This window comes from Hyla sarda, chromosome 8 (genome assembly GCF_029499605.1).
Source record: "Hyla sarda isolate aHylSar1 chromosome 8, aHylSar1.hap1, whole genome shotgun sequence".
NCBI classification, from domain to species: domain Eukaryota; kingdom Metazoa; phylum Chordata; class Amphibia; order Anura; family Hylidae; genus Hyla; species Hyla sarda.
The window spans coordinates 120339960-120361778 of record NC_079196.1 but is presented as its reverse complement, the minus strand read 5'-3'; the positions used below and the strand labels follow the sequence as shown (position 1 = coordinate 120361778).

Below are 21819 nucleotides of genomic sequence, written 5' to 3'. Positions count from 1 at the left end.
AGGTCCATCTCCTTTCCCTCTACCTGGAGCGTCCTTTCTCCTCTCTTTAGTGCCTCCAGGAGGCGCCGTTGCAACTGACCGTCACCAGATACAGGAGGTAAAGATCCCGCTGAACCCCCGGCCGCCACGCTGGCATAACTCCTGGCGACCGAGGGGGCAGCCGGACCAGACCCTGTCCCTACGGCCCCACCTAAACCACCTGCACTGCCACAAACGTCACTATTATACACACCACTACTACTCCTCTCATTCACTCCACTATCACTCCTCCCATCTGCACCACTCCCACTCATTCCACTACCACCCCGCCCATTCACTCCACTACCACTCCTCCCATCCGCACCACCACCACCACTCCTCCCATTCAATCCACCACCACCACTCACTCCACTACCACTCCTCCTATTCACTCCATTACCACTCCTCACATTCACTCCACCATCACTCCCACATACACTCCTTTCATCCACAGCACTACTACTCCCATCATTCACACACCTTGTAGTGACATTGCTTTTGGTTTTATTAGCAGTGTTTTTGGGATCAGCCGCTGCTTCACCCACTACCTCTGGGCTGGCCAGGACATGCTTTAGCTGGATCTCTGTCGGCGATGCTGATTCCTCCTCCATGTGGGATGTCACCGCAGACATCACATCCTGAGGCCGAGGCTGCCCCTCCAAGCGCACCTCTGCCCCTCCACCTGCCACTGACTTGCAGGGACCCTCCTCCCTCACAGGGGAAATCCCTACAGCGTCCATGCCACACACTGCGCCTGACTGCACGGGATCAGCAGCGGGTCCCGGTGCCTGGACACTCCCCCCCCTCTCAGGGGAGTGCCCTGCAGAGCTGATAACAATGCCAGGGACACCCACCATTAACCCATCCTGCTCTTCCCTACCAGCAGGATGCGTGACTGTAGCACCCACGGCCATGTTGGATGCAGCACTGTACCCCCCGTGCTGGTCCCGTTCCACAGCAGAAACTGGATCTGGCAGGGTGGGGGGCCCAGCAGTCTGAACCAACTTCTCAGGTGGCCCAGACTGCTGGATAGGGGAGAAAACAAACATGACTTGCTCCTCAGCCTTTTTCTTCCTCCTGTTCTTTTTCTTCTTCTGGCTCTCCTCAGGGCCCAGGTCCTGGCCAAAACTGAAATTTTCCAGACGGGTGGGTGACTCCTGCATCACTATGGCCCGCAGGAGCCCCCCACCGACTGGGCCGCTGTCACCGCCATCACTACTGTCGCTTTCCTCTGAGGTGGTTGGTAAGGCGACTTGGGCAGGGTTAATATATTCTGCACTTGGGGTGACAGAGGTCTTAGGGGTACACGGGGTATCACACACATCCCCCTCACTCTCATCACCCTCACTGCCGCCATCTCCCTCACCACCTTCCTCCATCTTCTCCTCTGTATCACACAGGTGTTCTTCCTCCCCCTGGCTATCCTCTTCCTCCTTCACAGGGGTCCGCATGATTTTATAGCGGTCCTCGTTTTTTAATTTTTCTTTAAACATATCCGCTCCCTCTATGATCTGCATTCGGGCTCTCACCACCTCCTGCTCCTCTCCCTTCAGCTCGCACACTCTAGCAGCAAACTTAGCCCTCATGGCCTTGGCAGAGTTATCTGTCTGGTAGCGGGCAAACTTCAGATCCTCCCTTAACACTTTCAGCTTTTTTCCCAGCTGTTCGTATTCCACCAGCTTTGCCTGCATGCGGGATCCAAACGTGGCAAGCGACTCCCTGGGTCCCTTCACCCCCCATTGCTGGGGTTCCGTAACATTAGAAACAGTCCCTGAAGACACAACAGTTATCTTCCTACCGTATGCCTTGCGGTTTCCAGCGATGGACGGGGGAGTGGGCTCCACATTACTGCGGAGCCTGCTGGATCTTCTGACCCCGTCCTTGGAATCGGCCGTAACTCTCTCACTCCCACCCCCCGCCGGCCTAGTACGGGAGGTGGAAGGCCGTGGGTCCATAGCAGGAGGCTCTTCCCAGGAGTCTGCCACCCTCCTGGGGAAAAGGTTGCTGGAAAAAACTCCTTCTCTCCTCTCTCTCTGGACAACTCTGGAAGTGAGACACACCCAACAGCTGCTGTGTTCCACAGGAAGTGCTCTCTGCTGACACCTCTTTCCATGTCAGGAACTGTACAGCGCAGGATAGGTTTGCTATGGGGATTTGCTCCTACTCTGGACAGTTCCTAAAATGGACAGAGGAGTTAGCAGAAAGCACTGTAGTCAGACAGAAAGGAAATTCAAAAAGAAAAATAACTGCCTGTGTAGCATAAAGCAGCTGATAAGTACTGGAAGGGTTAAGATTTTGAAATAGAAGTATTTACAAATCTGTTTAACTTTCTGACACCAGTTGATTTAAAAAAAAAAAAAGAGTGCCCCTTTCAACCCGCGAAAATAGAGGCAACTTGGTTTAAAATGCATATTCCAGTTTTTCTCTCACACACTTTGATAATTCAGGGCTTATATGTTTGATTAAACCCGGAAAACACATGTAACTTGTTCTAACATGTGTATTCCAGGTTCACTCTAAACACTTTTAAAGTATATTTTTGTTAATATACTGGTCAGCCCAATGCTTTTTTTTAGTTTGCTTTGTCTTGCAATGTGATAGCTTTTATGGTCTCATTCTGCAGTGACAATGCTAGGATCTGTTATGCACCAACTGGACACAGTAATGCATGGAGGTGACAGTAGGTCACTGTGTGAGGTCAATCCACCGCTCAGCTTGCTCTCTCTAAGCTTTCTATCCAAGATGGTGGCCACAATGCAGTGCATAGGGTTTTATCAAAAAACAAAGAAAAAAGAGGGATTAAGCTCACCACTGTGCGGTATTGGATACAGGAGCTCCGTAGTTGCAGGAGAGCAAGGCAGGCAAGGCGCGGGCCGTGTCCCGGAGAACACACAATACTATCCACCATGGATCTACCGTTACAAACCAGACATACCCCATCAAAACGCTAGTCAACTGTAACTCCACATATGTAGTGTACCTGGTCACATGTACCAGCTGCCAGAAACATTATGTAGGCAGTACAGAGAGGAAGTTAAAAACACGTATCGCTGAACATTTTCGGTGCACTACTAACACCCTCATGAGTAATCGCTCTGTATCCGGGCTAACTAGACATCTCCGAGAGCAACATCAGAGCGATTCTAGAGGTTTCAGAGTTACAGTAATAGACCAGATGTTTTCATGCCAGAGGGGAGAAGATAGAATGGCGAAGCTCAGGTCCCGTGAGGCATATTGGATCCTTGTATTGGATTCTCGCTTCCCCACCGGCATGAATACAAAACATGACCTGATGTATATTTACTAGAGGTATGCCCATGGAGAAGGTACTATTTTTCAAATATTCTAGTTATGACTTGGGTACACCTTCGTAATTCCACATATTTTTCTTGGCCCTCCCCCTTCCTTCCTTCCCCCCCCTTCCCCCCCCCCCTTTTTTTGACGTAGGTTACATGATGGATATAGTTCATGTGCTGCTATTATAATTAGTTATAGATGCGGTTTTTCACACCACAATACTAGGTATGCTATATGGGACTAGATATGAATATTATTACATCCAACTAACATTTAATGGTAGAATATCTCAAAACATACATTATTCTAATCTACAGGTTTTTCCTCTTTCATGATAGGTTGGGATTGATACTGTGCCGTTGTAGACATGTGACAGGTTTTATATGCTCCGTTTAAGAGGAAAAAAATTATTTCTTTCTTTTTGGGAACCGTTCACTGTTGCGGTTTTTCTACAACACATGTTATCTTGTCACACTGTGGTTTATTTATCATGACTCAAGGGCATACTGTGGCTTGAAGATACCCATGCGCGCACATTGCCACATATATTATATTGGATGCTTGTGGTATATGCCCTTGGTGCACATGGTCCATGTGTGCATGGATATGCGATAATTATTGTTATCTTTATAGATCTATAAGGACATGGTATAGTTCCACATATAGTTTAATTGTGGACCAAGTGTTGTGCACACACCTAACAGAGTATTCACACCATGCGTTTTTTGGATGCGTTTTTTTGTTTTAATTGATGTCCCATATAAGACCCCTTTATACATGTACAACCGGTTGGCAACCTAAACAGGTTTGAATAATTATGCCCACATATGGGCCACGCTATGCTGCCGGTGTTAGTACATATGAATCAGACATGGCCTCCGCACACGTAGTGTTAAATATCACGCACTCACCTAGCACATGACCACCCATTCAGTCCAGGTTTTATAGGTGTTTTTACCTTTGATCTACGTCATTACCCTTCCGGAATCCGGGCTTTGTGGTTTCCGTTTGGGGTCATTTGGAGTTACACTATATAAGGGGGCACTTGCCCGATATATTATGTGCCACGACTAAGAGCCAGTACAGGCTCGAAACGCGTCGGTTTCTCTTCCTTCTTTTTTATTTCCACCATGGATATCCTCTGTTTTTAAACATGCTATAATAAAGGTGAAGTTTTAACTTTCTAATTGGACTTTCTGGAGCAGCTGGAGGCCCCCCTTGCACGTGTGCTTTCTTCTTCCATAGGGTTTTATCAGCCTCTTAAATCGACCCCTATGCTGTCTCCTGATTGGCCTGGGAGCTGTATGTCACATAATGAAAGCAATGATTTGTTAACCTGGGGTCATGTGATCCTGCTGCTGGCTGCAAGGTATGCTGGGATACCCTGATGTAATCTCAGTGTTCCTGATACTTTCTCTATTTTTTCATTCATTTATTTATTCAGGCATCAGAAGTAGTGAAGGGGGGATACTTTTCGTCAAACCGCCCACCGTAAGTGAAGTGCCAGGTGCCCCATCCCCTTTTGTAGGGGATAATTTTCGTCAAACCGCCCACCGGAAGTAACGTGGCAGGTGCCACACCCCCTTTCTAACAGAGCCTCAATAGGCAACGCCCCTTTGTGACATCACGCCCCACCCCATTCCATGCATAACTTTGCTCCCCTTTCACCTAAAGTCACGCACAGTTTGCTTTTTAGGAAGAAAGCTGCCTTGTGTTATACCAGACAGAGAAGCCTGTATTAGGGTCTTAGTACAGCAATTCATGTCCCATTGTATAGAAACAGCTATTGTAGCATGGGTCTCTCACAAAAGCTCCACAAGCTGAACATTCTCATGACTACCAATTAAATACATTTCAACTGTTGTAGCACCGTACTTGTTGTACAACAATTCGTCTTGTTATTCATTTCAGTGTACATATTTCACCAGAGTCATGAGAAGTGTTTCATTTATAGCATTGTACATAATATTAATACCGCCTTCTAATATAGCGTTCCATGACCCATAAAATTTATAACACTGCCTAATATTGTGTCCCAGTAGCTATAATATTAATACCACGGCCTGATATTATGTACCATCAAAAATAATATTAATACCACTGTCTAATATTGTGTCTCTAGGTTGAAGTCTTTTTTCAACTTTACAAACTGTTACTATGTGTCTTTTCTATAGTTTTTGATACATATAACAAACACATTTCATAGAATAAGACGTTTTCTTTTGTACATTTGTAAATTTAAACACCATTTACAGGAATAAAGTAATACTACCTCTTAATATTGTGCCCCAACAGCCATAATATTAAATTGATACTAACTCTTAATATTGTGCCCCATCACCCATAACATTAATACCCCACCTAATATTGTGCCCCAACAGCCATAATATTAAATTAATACTAACTCTTAATATTGTGTCCAATCACCCATAACATAAATACCACACCTAATATTGTGCCCCATCAGTCATAACATGAAAACCTCTGCCTAATATGTTTCAGCAGCTATAATATTAATACCGCCTTCTAATATTGCATTCCATGACCCATAAAATTAATAACACTGCCTAATATTGTGCCCCATCAGTCATTACATGAATACCACTGCCTAATATATTTCAGCAGCCATAATATTAATACTGCCTTCTAATATAGCATTCTATGAGCCACAAAATTAATAACACTGCCTAATATTGTGTCCCAGCAACCATAATATTAATACCACGGCCTAATACTGTGGCTCTAGGTTGAAGTCTTTTTCAAACTTACAAACTGTTACAATGTTTCCCTTTGGAGCATGCTGGGTTTTGTTTTCTTTCTTTGTAATCCATGATATTCTCAAAGTTCACAACTTACAGCTACAGTTATTTTATACCGGTCTATAAGCGATTTAGGTACTGTATGCATGACAAAGATTTATGAAAATATTACACCCAATAATATACAGCGCAACCAGGTATCGGTCCAAATGTAAGGAAAATAAATAGTGAAAATAAAAAGTAGTGAAAACAAGGTACAGGCAGTTTTTTTCTATTACACCCTTAAAAACTGTGCAAAAGCAGCGTACATAGCTGTATCCCAGAACAGCTGTATAAACAAAGCGTTTTCCAACAGTCAATCCCCCCATTTCTCACATTAGACACCCCTAAAAAGTAACATAGATGTGTATGTAGAGGCTATATCAATGAATAGAGAAGCCTCTATGTAAGGAATCTTGAATTATTTTAGTGTGGGATCTAAAACAGATCGTTTATAGTATCGTACAATACATAACTTTAATACCACAGCCTAATATGGCCCATCAACCATAATATTAATACAGCCTCCTAATATAGCGATCCATGACCCATAAAATTAATAACACGGTATAATATTGTGACCCATGAGCTATAATATTAATACCTCTGCCTGATATTATGTCCCATCAAGCATAATATTAATACCACTACTTAATATTGTGTCTCTAGGTTGAAGTCTTTTTGCAACCTTACAAACGGTTACAATGTTTCCCTTTGGAGCAGTCTGTGTTTTTTATTTTCTTTCTTTGTAAACCATGATATTCTCAAAGTTCACAACTTACAGTTACACCTATTTTATGCCGCTCTATAAGTGCTTTAGGTACTGTATACATGACAAAGATTCTGGAAAATATTATCCCCAATAATATACATTGCAACCAGGTATTGTTCCAAATATAAGGAAGCAAAATATATACAATCATACAAATAGTTCTAACATATAAACTAAAAGAAAATACTATATTGATGATGTTATATAATTATAATACATAAATAAATCCATTTATTATTATCAATGACAGTAATAATAACAGGACATATATGAACACATAGTAAATACTAGAGTAGGTGTATTTTAGGCTTCTGAGTTAAAGTATTTACATGAACAGGTCCCATTCATTTAATATAAAGCTTAATTTTATACAATAAAAAGGTTGCTAGAGAACACAAGTAAGTAACAGACAAAATGCTTGAAATGAAACACTTTGGTGACTCTGGTGAAATATGTACACTGAAATGAATAACGTGACAAACTGGAATGTATTTAATTGGTATGTACAGCTGGAATGTATTTAATTGGTAGTCATGAGAATGTTCAGCTTGTGGAGCTTTTGTGAGAGACCCATGCTACAATAGCTGTTTCTATACAATGGGAAATGAATAACGTGGCAAATTGCTGTACTGAGGCCCTAATACAGGCTTCTCTGTCTGGAATAACACAAGGCAGCCTTCTTCCTAAAAAGCAAACTGTGCGTGACTGTGGCAGAAAGGGGAGCAAAGTTATGAATGGAATGGGGCGTGACATGATGCCTGTTGAGGCTCTGTTAGAAAAGGGGGCATGGCACCTGTCACGTTACTTCCGGTGGGCGGTTTGACGAAAAGTATCCCCAAGAAAAGGGGGCGGGGCACTTGTCACTTCACTTCCGGTGGGCGGTTTGACGAAAGTTATCCCCCTTCACTACTACCAGACATCATTAGCCTTCTGCTAATAATAGCACTGATTCCAGGCTTGTGTGGTAGCTAAGTACAGGAGTTGTACCCCTGTACCCTTGCTGCCCTGTCAGGCAGCCTCCCTTCAGTGTCCCCTGGTCCCCCCTGCATCTGTTCCCCTTGCATATTAATTTGTATATATGTTATCCAGTGTATTATACCTGCAATGTGTCATATCTTTAAGAACAAGTGACATGTGATAAACCAGTTGTCATGTGATTGTTACCCAGTGAGGTACCAGTGACCATGTGACCTATGGGACCCCACCAGAGTGTCCCCCATATAAGCCCTGGGAGGAGTCTCTTCAGTCTCTTGGCTCTTAGAGTCTGTGCTGAGTTGCAGTGAGGTCAAGCCTAGGTGTGTGTCTTGAGTCCAGAGGAGGCCTAAAGTCAGTCCAGCAGCCACTGATTCTCAAGTCAATTGCCCAACAGGTCCAGTCAAAACCTGGTAAGCTACAAAAGGGGTGAATTCATTCATAGTCTGTCATAGTCAAGTCAGTCAAGTTAACTTGTCTCAAGTCAGCGTGGTCTGCATGCAAATCGCCCAAGTGCACTATAAGTCCCAGCAAGCCCTAAAGTCACTGGTCACCTCTGTTGGCCTAGCCAAGCTGTATAGATTGCTACATCTGTCTGACTTTGTAAAGCTGCTATTGTTCTGTAACTTGGCATCAGAGTCATTATTTGCCCCCGTGCATGGCCCAGGATCCAGCGGTATTCCTTCCGGTGGTATAGATGATAAAGCACATCCTGGCGTCACGAACACAAGGGGTTACTGCCATCTGCCTCTAGGGTAATACCATCTGTCCTGCATCACACCCTCTACCACACTTGTGTGAGCTAAGCCAGTCAAAGTTCTGCAAGCTGAATCAACCCTAAAGTTTTGAGAGAGACTAAGTTTGCCAGGCTTGGCCTGCTCATCTCTAATCAATGACTGCAAGATATCCTTGTATGACACATTATAAGACATTTTGCCCAGCAGCCCATCAGACAGTCAGGGACGCATTATTGAAGAAGAGAGGCAGGGGGATTGTTTTGACAAATTTCTCGTCCTCTTCTAGGCTGTTCTGACTAAGCTGTTAGGAGGTGTTGTGAGCAGTGGTTACGTGAGGATGTGTGCACATGGTGAACAGGCTCCAGACTGCCTAGACAGGCCAGGAGTATCTCTACCAGATTGCATCACTTTCTGGCCAGCCTGGTCATCAGGTTTTTAACCAATCAAGCATTTTTGGCAAACTGGCTTCTACCTACAAGTGAGGCAGGATCTACAGTCCCAGCTGCAACATCTGTGGGCAATTGTGCCGCAGGATGCTGTATGGAACCTGTATGCCTTTGTGCCCAACCGTAACTCATCTTGTATCCAGGCTAGAGGTACAGGATCCTAGTGTCTCCTTTCCTTTTACAGTTTTCCCAATAAAATGACCCTTTTGCACTAATATTATAATCAGAAATATTATTCTTACATTCACAAATATAAGGATTTATTTGATTCCAACAACTATATGCTAAAAGCAATGAAAAAAAACACAAACATAGCCAAAAACATACAAACATAGCCAGCACAACTACCTAATACACAGGTGCATGCTTCTGTAGCAAATACACAGTGTACAAATAAAAGGTTCGCAGCAGCACTCTTGGTAAAAAAATATTAAGGCTCTTAATGCATTTTTTTTAAAATCAAAATGTGTCCCCTATCCACAACGCGAAGGTGGCCTCACTTTTGATGAACCCCAAACATGCTCACTCTATTCACCTCTGCTGGGCATATGGCCATATGGTGACATGGATCCACTATCAAATTTTAAATCCTCCTGTGAACAGGGAGGGTTGCACGGCCATATAGGGTTGTCAGTCCCTCACTTGCTTTGCAAAAAAAAGCACAAACATAGCCAGCACAACTACCTAATACATTGGTGCACGCTGCATGGTGGATGGGGGACACATTTTAATCAAAAAGTGCCCTAAGAGCCTCCATTTTTTGACCAAAAGTGCTGCTGAAAGCCTTCTATTTATATGCTAAAAGCTTTGGGCTCTGTTAGTTTTCAGAGTTATGTAGTATTTGTACTTACATAATATCACGGATCCGGATCCCACTGTGTATTCATTATCATGTTTTTCTTTCATTTTTTCTACAGACTTCATAGCAGCTGTTTCCTAATTTAAAGAAAAAAGTGTAAATGAGGTAACCTTTTACTAAATATGTATTTATTTAGATTTCTACTGACCAAACATGGACAATTGACAGGTTTATGTTAGGATACATGACATTCAGCATTCATCTACACGACTAGTCTAAGTAGCAACAAAAAATAGCAGCACTGTAATTTTATGTGCGTTGAAATAACTGGTATATAAACCATGTCTAAATAGTGCTGCGGGTCTATAAATTAATGCTGCAGTATAGCTCTGAGAATAAACATTGTATACTTATAGAGAAGCACTTGAGCCATAACTACTGATAAAACAAATGATTTTATTAATACTCTTTAAAATCACAAATATAACTACTGAATAGTGTTATTTACAAGATCAATGATTGTAAACAGATAACCAATCCGAAAAGAAGGTGGTAAGACAGGTACAGTTAATGTAACAGTGCTAGTGCATGACATGTAAACAAATGAGAGCTACAGCAGCAGTAATGGGTGTCCAACAGTAATGTCCAATAGGACAAAAGAAAAGGTATGTAACCTCTACTAATGTGATGTCCAGCTGCCCACACAGGAAATCTGGAATAGACACCAACAGTGCATAAAAGTAATGGCACTCGCAATGCTGGTTCTCACTTACCCATTATAGAGTCCTGTCACCACCGCCCCAACGTACGTTTCGTCAGCCTGGACTTTCTCAAGGGCAGCTGGACATCACATTAGTAGAGGTTACATACCTTTTCTTTTGTCCTATTGGACATTACTGTTGGACACCCATTACTGCTGCTGTAGCTCTCATTTGTTTACATGTCATGCACTAGCACTGTTACATTAACTGTACCTGTCTTACCACCTTCTTTTCGGATTGGTTATCTGTTTACAATCATTGATCTTGTAAATAACACTATTCAGTAGTTATATTTGTGATTTTAAAGAGTATTAATAAAATCATTTGTTTTATCAGTAGTTATGGCTCAAGTGCTTCTCTATAAGTATACAACGACTAGTCTAAGGCCTAAACTACTTAATCTGTAAAAAAAAAAAAAGTGTCTGATATGATCACAGCAACCAATCACAGCTCAGATTGCATTTTTTTAAGTTTCTTTGACAAAATGAAAGCTGAGCTATGATTGGTTACTATGGGTAAATCAGACCTATTTCGTCTTAGGTAGTTTGTTAAATCTGGGCCTATATGTCTAAAACCACCAAATGTATTTTATCTTGTTAATACTGCTATAACTAGAAATGTATGTGTAAGGTTCAGAGCACTTAAGCTGCTCCCAGGGAAGTTTTTATTTTAACCCCTTCTTCATGGATGACTTCTGTGCCTCCTGGGCCTCTGTGAGCTGCCAGGAGGCATTTAATAGGTGATGTAGTTTATAGTAAGTCAGCTGACCCAGGACAGACCACTCTCAGGAAAGACACAGAAAGCCATTAATTTTTGACTTTTCTGTTCCACATGTCAAAATTTTATTTAAATGACAGTAACATGTTACCATATGTTCAACAAAAGGTCATATCAGCCCAGTTACTGGCTAAAACAGCACTGTCAAATGGCAATAGCTACTGTCATGAATGTGCTGACCCAGCTGCATGGTCATGTAACCAGTTAACCTGGGATCACATCAACTCTGGGACCAATGGAAGCAGTGGTTAAGGGTTAGGAGGTTATTACATATAAAAATATCAATCACATGCAGTGCCACCTAAAAAATCAAGTTAGACAAATCACCAGATCCAGATGGCTATCACCCTTCTTCCTAAGGGAATTAAGTAATGTAATGGACATACCCCTATTTCTAAAGGCAGAGCATTCCCCTTCCTTCTTTATGGATGTAACCCAGTATGGATGTAACCTTGCATACTGGCTATATCCAAATACTGAATAAACTAGAAGTTGATACTTACCATTTCATAATGATTTGCAGATTGATTTGTTGTGTATCCATACGGAAGAAGAATTAGTTGTCCATAATTGTGAATTGTAAGGTACATAAGCATATTGGACTTGACTTTTTCAAACAGTTTGATCATTGCTATTGTTTCAAGTTCTGAAGCTGCACTTGGGCCACAGAAGACATAACTTTCACAGTCATCGGATGTTCCAACACCTAATAATTAAATCACAGGAAGAATAATGGGGCAGAAATATGTATAAGACAATTTACAGCAAAATCTGTCTTATCTCTGTTCGTAAGAAATTATAAAATCATCAGAACCATATAGCATTGGAAGTTTATTTCTGTGATGGTAGTTGACATCTTTCATTAGAAATATGGAAAAAGAGAGCTACTGTAATACCCGTTTATTTGTTTTGGTATTTTTTTTTTTTTTTTAAGGTGTGTATTCACACACTGGATAGGGAATAGTTAATTCTCTGAAAGAATGAGAACGTGGGTGGAATTATTTAGCCAGAGTTCTCTTGCATTCTGGTGCTGGTTATTGAGTGTAATACTACTATGTCTGTTTGTGCAATATTATGACTATGTCTGCTTGGGCATTTACCTTGTATTTATCTTGTCTTTTTATCTGGGTTTTTAGCCATGGTTATATAGCATGCTCCTTGTATTTTAGTCTGTGTTATATTAGTTGGTTTTAGGATTATGTTTGTTCATTCTGCTCTGTTTGTGTTCACACTTGCTTTTTACCTCTGCCCTGTATCTTATATTCCTGTTCTGGAGTCTATTCAGACTCATCCGGTTCTAGTCTAGTGCTTCATGTATTATATTTCCGTTTCCTACTGGGTCAGCATTTTGGCCTACACGGTGGTTTGTGTCCGCTGGCCAGCAGCCTATTTGGCTTTATTATTAATGGCTACTCCTATAGTGGAGCGGGGAGTCCAGTTTGTATGTTCTGTGTCCCAGTGTGAACAGTGTCCTATATTTATATCCTGTTTGGTTGACCTGATCTTGGTCCTTTGTACTTTTACCTGCTTGTGATAGTTCTTAGTAACTTGCCTGTTGAGTTTAGTGTTTTGGCTCTCAGTTCTTCTGTTGATTCCCTTCATCTCCTGGATTCTGCTGTATACTCATATCATGCCTAGTCTTGTTCATTTTATCATGTCTGCCGTTTATCTGATGTCCGGTTGATGAACTGTTTGTTGATTCACTATATTCTGCTTAGTTTGCCTGTTTATATTCTGCCCTGTTAGTATTTGTATCCTGTCTTGTATATCTGGTTGTCTGGTAGTTTTCTGTTATGTTTCTGGTTTCTGACCGACTATGTATATTATGTGTTTTTACGCACTTTAGCACAGGAAGGGATCGGCGCCCAGTTGTCGATCCATTGACCAGCGCCCATTCAGTCATGACAGCTACACCAGCTCACCCAACATAATTGCCGGAGCACGGATGCTAGTGCTGGATGGCACACCAATGCGATGCAGAAAAAGGAGAAAATCCAGCTCAAGGATGCTTCAAATCACGGGTTTATTTCAGGCCAGTGCAAATAGACAGGTAGACAATGAGCGCGTTTAAAGCGCAGGTCTGCTCTTAGTCATATCAACATCTGTCACACATTGCGCTAGCAAGCACCGGCCGTGAGCGGTCCCTGAATCCCTGACTGCCAGCGGGGCTGGGATTTGCATCACGGGACGCACCCACATGCGAATACCAGCCCATCACTCACTATACTCCCCCGCCACCTCCTCCTCTGTGTCTCAGTCCCGGGGCGCGCGTCCCCGTCTACATGGGCACGTGCGCACCGGAGCTCTGAAATTTAAAGGGCCAGTACGCCCATAATTAGTTGTTGCACCTGACACTACATTATAAAGTCCCTGCACCTCCCACACTTCTCTGCCAGATATTGAGTGCCCCTAGCCTTAGATTAAGCGACCCTTATAGCCTGTTAGTTTACCCGTGTATCCAGACCTTCCACTATGTTATTAGACTCCGCACCTTTGCCGCCTGCCTTGACCTTCTGCTGCATTTGACTATGCTACTGCCTTATCCTTCAGTACCTCGCCTAGCCCAGCTACCTGTGTGGTCAAGCTGTGTTGGGGGTAGCGACCTGGGTGTCGCCTGCCGCAGCAAGTGCATTCTGCCTTACGGCGGGCTCTGGTGAAGACCAGCTGCACCTTAGACTCCGCTCGCCAATACAGTCTGAGTCATCCCCCACACAGGTTAGAGGATCCACATCCAGCTCAAACGGTCACAGGAGGATGAAGAACATGTTAACTTTATTTAAGAAATTATAAAATCATCAGAATCATATAGCATTGGAAGTTTATTTCTGTAATGGTAGTTGATATCTATCATTAGGAGTAGTCTGACCAGAGTCCAGAAAACCACCATAGGAAAAGAGATACTTGTTGAGGCGCCAATCAGCAGTACATCAGAAGTTAACAGAACGGTCGCAGGAGGATGAACAACATGTTAACTGTATTTAAGGTACAGACAACACGTTTTTAGGGGCATATCCCCTCTTCGTCAGGTGATAACGATACATGAATCAGATGAAGCATATATAGGAGAGTGTGGGCATCAGTTAAAAAAATGGCCCTGAAACGGCACTGCCCTCTGGGTCGAGGTGACGTCATTGCAACCTAGTGATAGTTTTGCCTCCCTACATACGGTTCTGGATGACAGGAGCATACCTGCAGCCATCGACACCCTCTGGATGAACACCGGCAACCCCTGGATGTACATGTTTACTTCCACATGCAAGCGGTGGAGTTGGGCTCGGAGTGTAAAACTTCCAGGAGAATGCATAACACAGCTCACCTGACACATCATCTGTCGTGGGTTAACAGCACTTAGAGCACTTTTTTTTTTACAGTATCTCACATAAGTAAGTACACACCTCACATTTTTGTAAATATTTTTTTATACAGTAACCCCCCGACATGCGATGGCCCCGACATATGATAAAATAGACATACGATGGCCTCTCAGAGGCCATCGCATGTCGATGTCAGCATCGACATACGATGCTTTAAATGTCGTGGCCATCGCATTAACTGCTATCCGACAGCGCAAAATGCTTAAGCTGCTGTCAGATAGCAGTTTAAGCATCCCAGGTTCGCTTACCTATTCCCGCTGCTCCGGGTCCACTTCGCGATCCTCCGGCGTCTTCCACATCTTCTCCAGGGTCCGGGCCTCGCTTTCCGGCGTCGTTATTACGTCACTACGAGCCGGCGCAGCAGCGTAATAATGTCACCAGAAAGCGAGGCCCGGACCCTGCAGAAGATACGGAGAAAGCCAGAGAATCGCGAAGAAGACACCGGAGCAGCGGGACAGCATCGGGAGCCCCTGGGACAGCATCAGGAGTGGTGAGGACCTGGTCCGGAGCAGCGGGGACAGGTGAGTACAGCTTCCTATACTTTACGTTGCACGGATCCCTCAACATACGATGGATTCGACAAACGATGGGTCGTTTGGAAGAATTACCATCGTATGTTGAGGGACCACTGTATCTTTTCAGGTGACAACACTAAAGAAATGAGTAAAGTAGTGAGTGCATAGCCTATATTACAGTATTTAATGTTACTGCCTTCTTAAAATAATTCAATGCCATTAATGTCTAAACTTTGGCAACAAAAGTAAGTACACCCCTGCAAGTGGAAATGTCCAAATTGGTCCCAATTAGCCATTTCTCCTCTCTGATATCATGGGACTCATTAGTGTTACCAGGTCTCAAGTGTGAATGTGGAAAAGTGTCTTAAAATTTGATTATTTCCTATAATTTGGGGTTATTGCTCTCTCACACTTTCTTTTACTGGTCACTAGAAGTCTAACATGGCAGCTCATGACAAAGAACTCTCTGAGTATCTGAAAAAAAAGTGTTGCTCTCAGGGCTGGCGCAAGGATTTTTGCCACCCTAGGCAAAACCTCATTTTGCCCCCCCTCCCAAAACCTTGGGGATGTGGTCCTTGGTCTAAAAAAAACTATTTTTGTCTGATGCGTAAACATGTCCTCAGGCTGTGTTCCCCCATTTGATTGTGAACAATGCCATACTAGAACAGAACAATTCCACCATACCATGACTGAATAACAACGCCATACCGTGACTAAATAACACCACCATATCAGAACAGAACAATACCCCCATACTGTGTACTGTATATCTATCTATAACCCCCTTCCATGCAGGGTATATATATATATATATATATATATATATATACACACATACTTACACACACTCACAGGGGCAGTTACAGGGAGATGTTTTCAATGCCGATGCCTCACTCCCCCATGCCACCTTACAGGAGTGTTCAGCGGCTGCAATGTGCTCCTGTATATCAGGAGCACTATTATTGACAGCAGTAGATGGCAGGGCTGCCATCAGAAATTTTGGGCCCCTTATACAATTCAAAGTCAGAGCCCTCTCCTCCATGTGGCACACACTGGATTTTATCATAGTACTAGCTGAGTAGCCGGCGTTGCCCGGTTTTTCCTTCCTAATCCTTGTTGGGGAGGATAATAAACAAAGGAGGAAGCTTTTGACTTCATATCCCATCCTCCTATATTGTTACCATATCCCGACCTCCTATCCCGTTCTTCTATCCCGACTTCCTATCCCGACCTCCTATCCAGACCTCCTATCCCATTCTCCTATCCCGCCCTCCTATCCCGATCTCCTATATCGACCTCCTATCTCTTCCTCCTATCCCTTCATCCTATCCCGTCCTCCTATCTCAACCTCCTATCTCGACCTCCTATCCCGTCCTCCTATCCCATCCTCCTATCACGTCGTCCTATCCCATCCTCATATCCCATTCTCCTATCCCGACCTCCTATCCCTACCTCCCATCCTGTACTCATATCCCATCCTGTAATATGTGTACCAGGTATTGAAATATCTCCAGCCGTTTGGAAGTTATGTGGGAACATACATTTCCCATTGATTTGCATGGGACTTTAAACAAAAACCCCAACCCTCACAACCGGGGGTAGTTAAAGGTTAAATTAACTATCCTATATTTTAAGTGGACATATAAGCAACATGTGACCAAACATTATCGAAATATCTCCCGCCGTTTGGAAGTTATGCAGTAACCTATATTTCCTATAGACTTGTATGGGACTTTAAACAATAAACCTGCCCCTGCCAAATGGGGGTGAGTAAGGGTTAAATCACCTATCCTATGTTTGTTGTTGACATATAAGTAACATGTGTGCCAAGTTTCATGTTAATATCTTTAGCCGTTTGGACGTGATGCTGGAACATACACACACACACACACATACATACACACATTGAGTTTTATATATATACTAGCTGAGTACCCGGCGTTGCCCGGTTTTTCCTTCCAAATCCTTTTTGGGGAGGAAAATAAAACAGGAAGCTTTTGACTTCATATCCCATCCTCATATATTGTTGTCATATCCCAACCCCATATTCCGACCTCCTATCCCGTCCTCCTATCTCGACCTCCTGTCCCAACTTCCTATACCGTCCTCCTATCCCATCCTCCTATCCCGTCCTCCTATCCCGTCCTCCTATCCCGACCTCCTATCCCGACCTCCTATCTCGACCTCCTATCCCATCCTCTTATCTCGTCCTCTTATCCCGTCCTCCTATCTCAACCTCCTATCCCGTCCTCCTATCCCGTCCTCCTATCCCAAACTCCTATCCCGACCTCCTATCCCGTCCTCCAATCTCAAGCTCCTATCCCAACCTCCTATCCTGACCTCCTATCCCGACCTCCTATCCCGTCCTCCTATCTCGACCTCCTATCTCGACCTTCTATCTCAACCTCCTATCCCGACCTCCTATCCCGACTTCCTTTTCCGTCCTCATATCTCGACCTCCTATCCCATCCTCCTATCTCGACCTCCTATCCAGACCTCCTATCCCGTCCTACTATCCCAACCTCCTTTCCCGTCCTCATATCTCGACCTCCTATCTTGACCTCCTATCCCGTCCTTTTATCCCATCCTCCTATCCCGACCTCCCATCCCGACCTCCTACCCGACCATCTATCCCGACCTCATATCCGGTCCTCCTATCCCGACCTCCTATCTCGACCTCTTATCCTGACCTCCCATCCCGTTCTCATATCCCGACTCGTAATATGTGTACCAGGTATTGAAATAGCTCCAGCTGTACAGAAATTATATATCAGACAGGAGACTCATATCTTATGCATTCATCTTTCTTTATTAATGCCCATAGCAGAAATTTTATCTTCATTTTTCAAAAATAAATTTCAAATAGAAACTTTTCCAACGATACTCAAAAACTACAACTCCCAGCAGTCCCTGTACACTCAGTAGCCACTCCTAGTCCTGTGGCCCATATATAATGGACTGCCGAGAGTGATCCCTCCTCTTTCTTTCTGCTCATAGCGGCAGTACAGATAAGTAGCTCATTTGTATTTTGTGCTTTTAATCATTTTACCTTTCTATATATTTATAGTGTAGTCAGAGTAACTCGGGGTTCTTATATACTCCCCTCTCTGTCTCGCTTCTTTCCTCCTTTTTATCTTGGCACCGGATCGTTCCAGTACCAATCATTTCTTTACAGGTGCCCCGCTTCCGGGCAACTATTCCCTTTCCTTACTTCTTTTTTCTCCATCCCCCTCCCCCCCCCTCCGTCTAGGTGGTCGCCATCTTACCTGCGCCACCATTTTCTATCTCCTTCTTCTTGCGCCTTTTCGCGCGCGCGGGAAGGGGGCGAGGCCTCCGAAGTGTCGGCTGCTTTCTCTTTGCGGCCTGCGCTCGGGGGAGTAGGTGCGGCCTGCACGCGTCATCAGCAGACGCTCCGGCATCCTCCAATCGGATCCAGAGGGACGTAGTCTCGCGAGACTTCGTCCCCTGGGCATAGAGATATTCGGGCTCTCCTCTCACCGCAGCACCAGTACAGCGCTATCGGTGTGGAGGTAGGAGCCTACTACTCTAAGTGAATTCCTTCTAGTTAGAATATATAGGTGAATCCTCTTACAATTGGACGGAATTTATTCCGTTCATAGTATACAGATTAGGGTCCAGTTTGCAATTTTAAAATATATATCTTTTTTCTTTCATAACTGTACCTCCCATAACAATATGTCTGAGGATTCTACATCCGCTCCCCTCAGAGGGGATGATTTTTCTGCGGATTCCGCTCAATTTCTGACCGCAAATCAGATCCAAGATCTGATTAATAAATCAGTTCAGGCGGCTCTAGCCTCGGCCATGGTACCCTCAGGTTCGCAACAAACCACGGCCGGTATATCAATCCCGCCACTTCAGAGCGGCGAACCACCAATTAAACAAGGAAAGGCTTCTCATAAGCGGAAACACATTATGGTGGCATTCGACTCCCCGGCAGGGGAAGATAATAATGTGCTCCAGGCAGCTCCTTCCCCGAACTGCCAACCCCAGCATCCTTCAGACTCCAATTGACCCCTGGGCCTCAGGGAGTTACACCAGAAGAGGCATAGATCCGCTAGACGGACCAAACCCGACTCATACATAGATTCTCCGGACGAGGATTCGTCCAATAAATCCACTGAGTCTGACGGCTATGAATCCGAATCTATACATTAGGATGCTGGGGATACGGCGTGCGACACCGACGCCAACCCTGCTACGCAGGGAGAGGTGAGCCTAGATGCCCTAGGTGAGCCCTTCTTTCATCCTGATGACATCTCTCATCCGAGATCAGGAGAATGGTCCCCTCTTCCCCACGTCTCTCAATACGTAGAGCTATGGGCCCGTAAATCATTGGATAGGACCAGCCGTAACAAGCTGAGGGCTGAGTGTCCTAGACCTTTTATACCCAATAAGGTTGTGGCCACCCCCGAGGTGGATCCAATTCTGTCGAAATATTTAATGAAGTCGGGTAAATTCCCTAAAAAAGGCATAGAGCGCTCCTTTAAGATAATTCTTCAGACCGGAAGACCATGTCTCCATGTCGGTCTTGTGAAGTCTGTTTGATTCTATTATGTGTTAGCTTTGAACTTGCATAAAATATGAGCCTCCTGTCTGATATATAAATCTAGATTTTCCTAGCTTGTGACAGAAAATATTAGTTATATGAAGACAGGAGGCGAGTATCTTCCCTCCCGACCCAACCCTATTACGAGTATTTTGCTCTCTTCTCAGGCTACTGATCAACGATGGTGGATCCGTATTGGCGGTTAACAGGGGCGCATGGATGTTCTGATTCCTCGGTCCCCGTTGGGACGAAGTCGGATTGCTCGGTCCCCGTTGGGACGAGGTCGTTCTCCTGACATCCCCGTTTGGGATCGGTTGGTGTCCACGTTTCGGGATGCTGTTGATTACACTGTTCCAGGTTCCGGTTCTGCATTTGGAGAGGTCGCGGGCCGGCTGGCTGAAGATCCGTATTATGGTGCAACGGTCCGGAGGCAGCTCACGTTTTGTATGCCTGGTTTTCGCACGAAGAAAGAGGAGGGATCACTCTCGGCAGTCCATTATGTATGGGCCACGGGACTAGGAGTGGCTACTGAGTGTACAGGGACTGCTGGGAGTTGTAGTTTTTGAGTATCGTTGGAAAAGTTTCTATTTGAAATTTATTTTTGAAAAATGAAGATAAAATTTCTGCTATGGGCATTAATAAAGAAAGATTAATGCATAAGATACTCGCCTCCTGTCTTCATATAATTAATATTTTCCGTCACAAGCTAGGAAAATCTAGATTTATATGGGAACATACATTTCCCATTGATTTGCATAGGACTTTAAACAAAAACCCTGACCCTCCCAAATGGGGGTAGTTAAGGGTTAAATTAACTATCCTATATTTTAAGTGGGCATATAAGTAACATGTGACATTATCGAAATATCTACAGCCGTTTGGAAGTTATGCAGTAACATATATTTCCCATTGACTTGTATGGGACTTTAAACATAAACCCCCGCCCCTGGCAAATGGGGGTGAGGGATAAATCACCTATCCTATGTTTGTTGTTGACATATAAGTAACATGTGTGCCAAGTTTCATGTTAATATCTTTAGCAGTTTGAAAGTTTCTGTGGAACATACACACATACATACATAGATACATACATACACACACACGTTGAGTTTTATATATATATATATATATATATATATATATATATATATATATATAAATATATATATAGATATAGATAGATTGGATATTAGTTGATACCTCTACTCCGGGACAACATATTACTTCTGCAATGACTAAATAATACCATCATACTGTAAGGAAATAAAAAGCACTATACACAGACCAGTATCACTAATAACCAGGGTCGGACTGGGTGTGAAAACCAGCCCTGGAAAAAATTACATACCAGCCCCATAGTGTTGCGTCATTATACCAGCACATCGGCATTATCTTGCTCATAAAAGGTAAAATCATGCATTTTAAAGCATATTAGTTTCCCCACATTAGGTGCAGTATAGTTCCCCACATTAGGTGCAGTATAGTTCCCCCCACATTAGGCGCAGTATAGTCCCCCCCCCACATTAGGTGCAGTATAATTCCCCACATTAGGCTGGCAGTATGGTTCCCCCACATTAGGTGCAGTATAGTTCCCCACATTAGGTGCAGTATAGTTCCCCCCCACATTAGGTGCAGTATAGTTCCCCCCACATTAGCTGCAGTATAGTTCCCCCCCACATTAGGTGCAGTATTGTTCCCCCACATTAGGCTGGCAGTATAGTTCCCCCACATTAGGTGCAGTATAGTTGCCCCACATTAGGTGCAGTATAGCTCTCCACATTAGGTGCAGTATAGTTCCCCCCACATTAGGTGCAGTACAGTTCCCCCCACATTAGGTGCAGTATAGTTCCCCCCCACATTAGGTGCAGTACAGTTCCCCCACATTAGGTGAAGTATAGCTCCCCACATTAGGTGCAGTACAGTTCCCCCCACATTAGGTGCAGTATAGTTCCCCCCCACATTAGGTGCAGTATAGTTCCCCCA

At 43.8% G+C, this 21819-nt stretch overlaps 1 protein-coding gene across 1 annotated transcript in view; it reads right to left on the bottom strand.

The window, feature by feature from the left end:
• Window positions 1-21819, bottom strand: part of LOC130284897 (carboxypeptidase O-like) — a 239466-nt gene that overhangs the window by 49273 nt on the left and 168374 nt on the right. Inside the window, exons 9-10 of the mRNA XM_056535811.1 lie at window positions 11881-12083; window positions 9892-9976 (exon numbers count right to left, since the gene is read on the bottom strand). Of these exons, the coding sequence (XP_056391786.1) occupies window positions 9892-9976; window positions 11881-12083 (288 nt within the window). The remainder of the gene's footprint in view (window positions 1-9891; window positions 9977-11880; window positions 12084-21819) is intronic.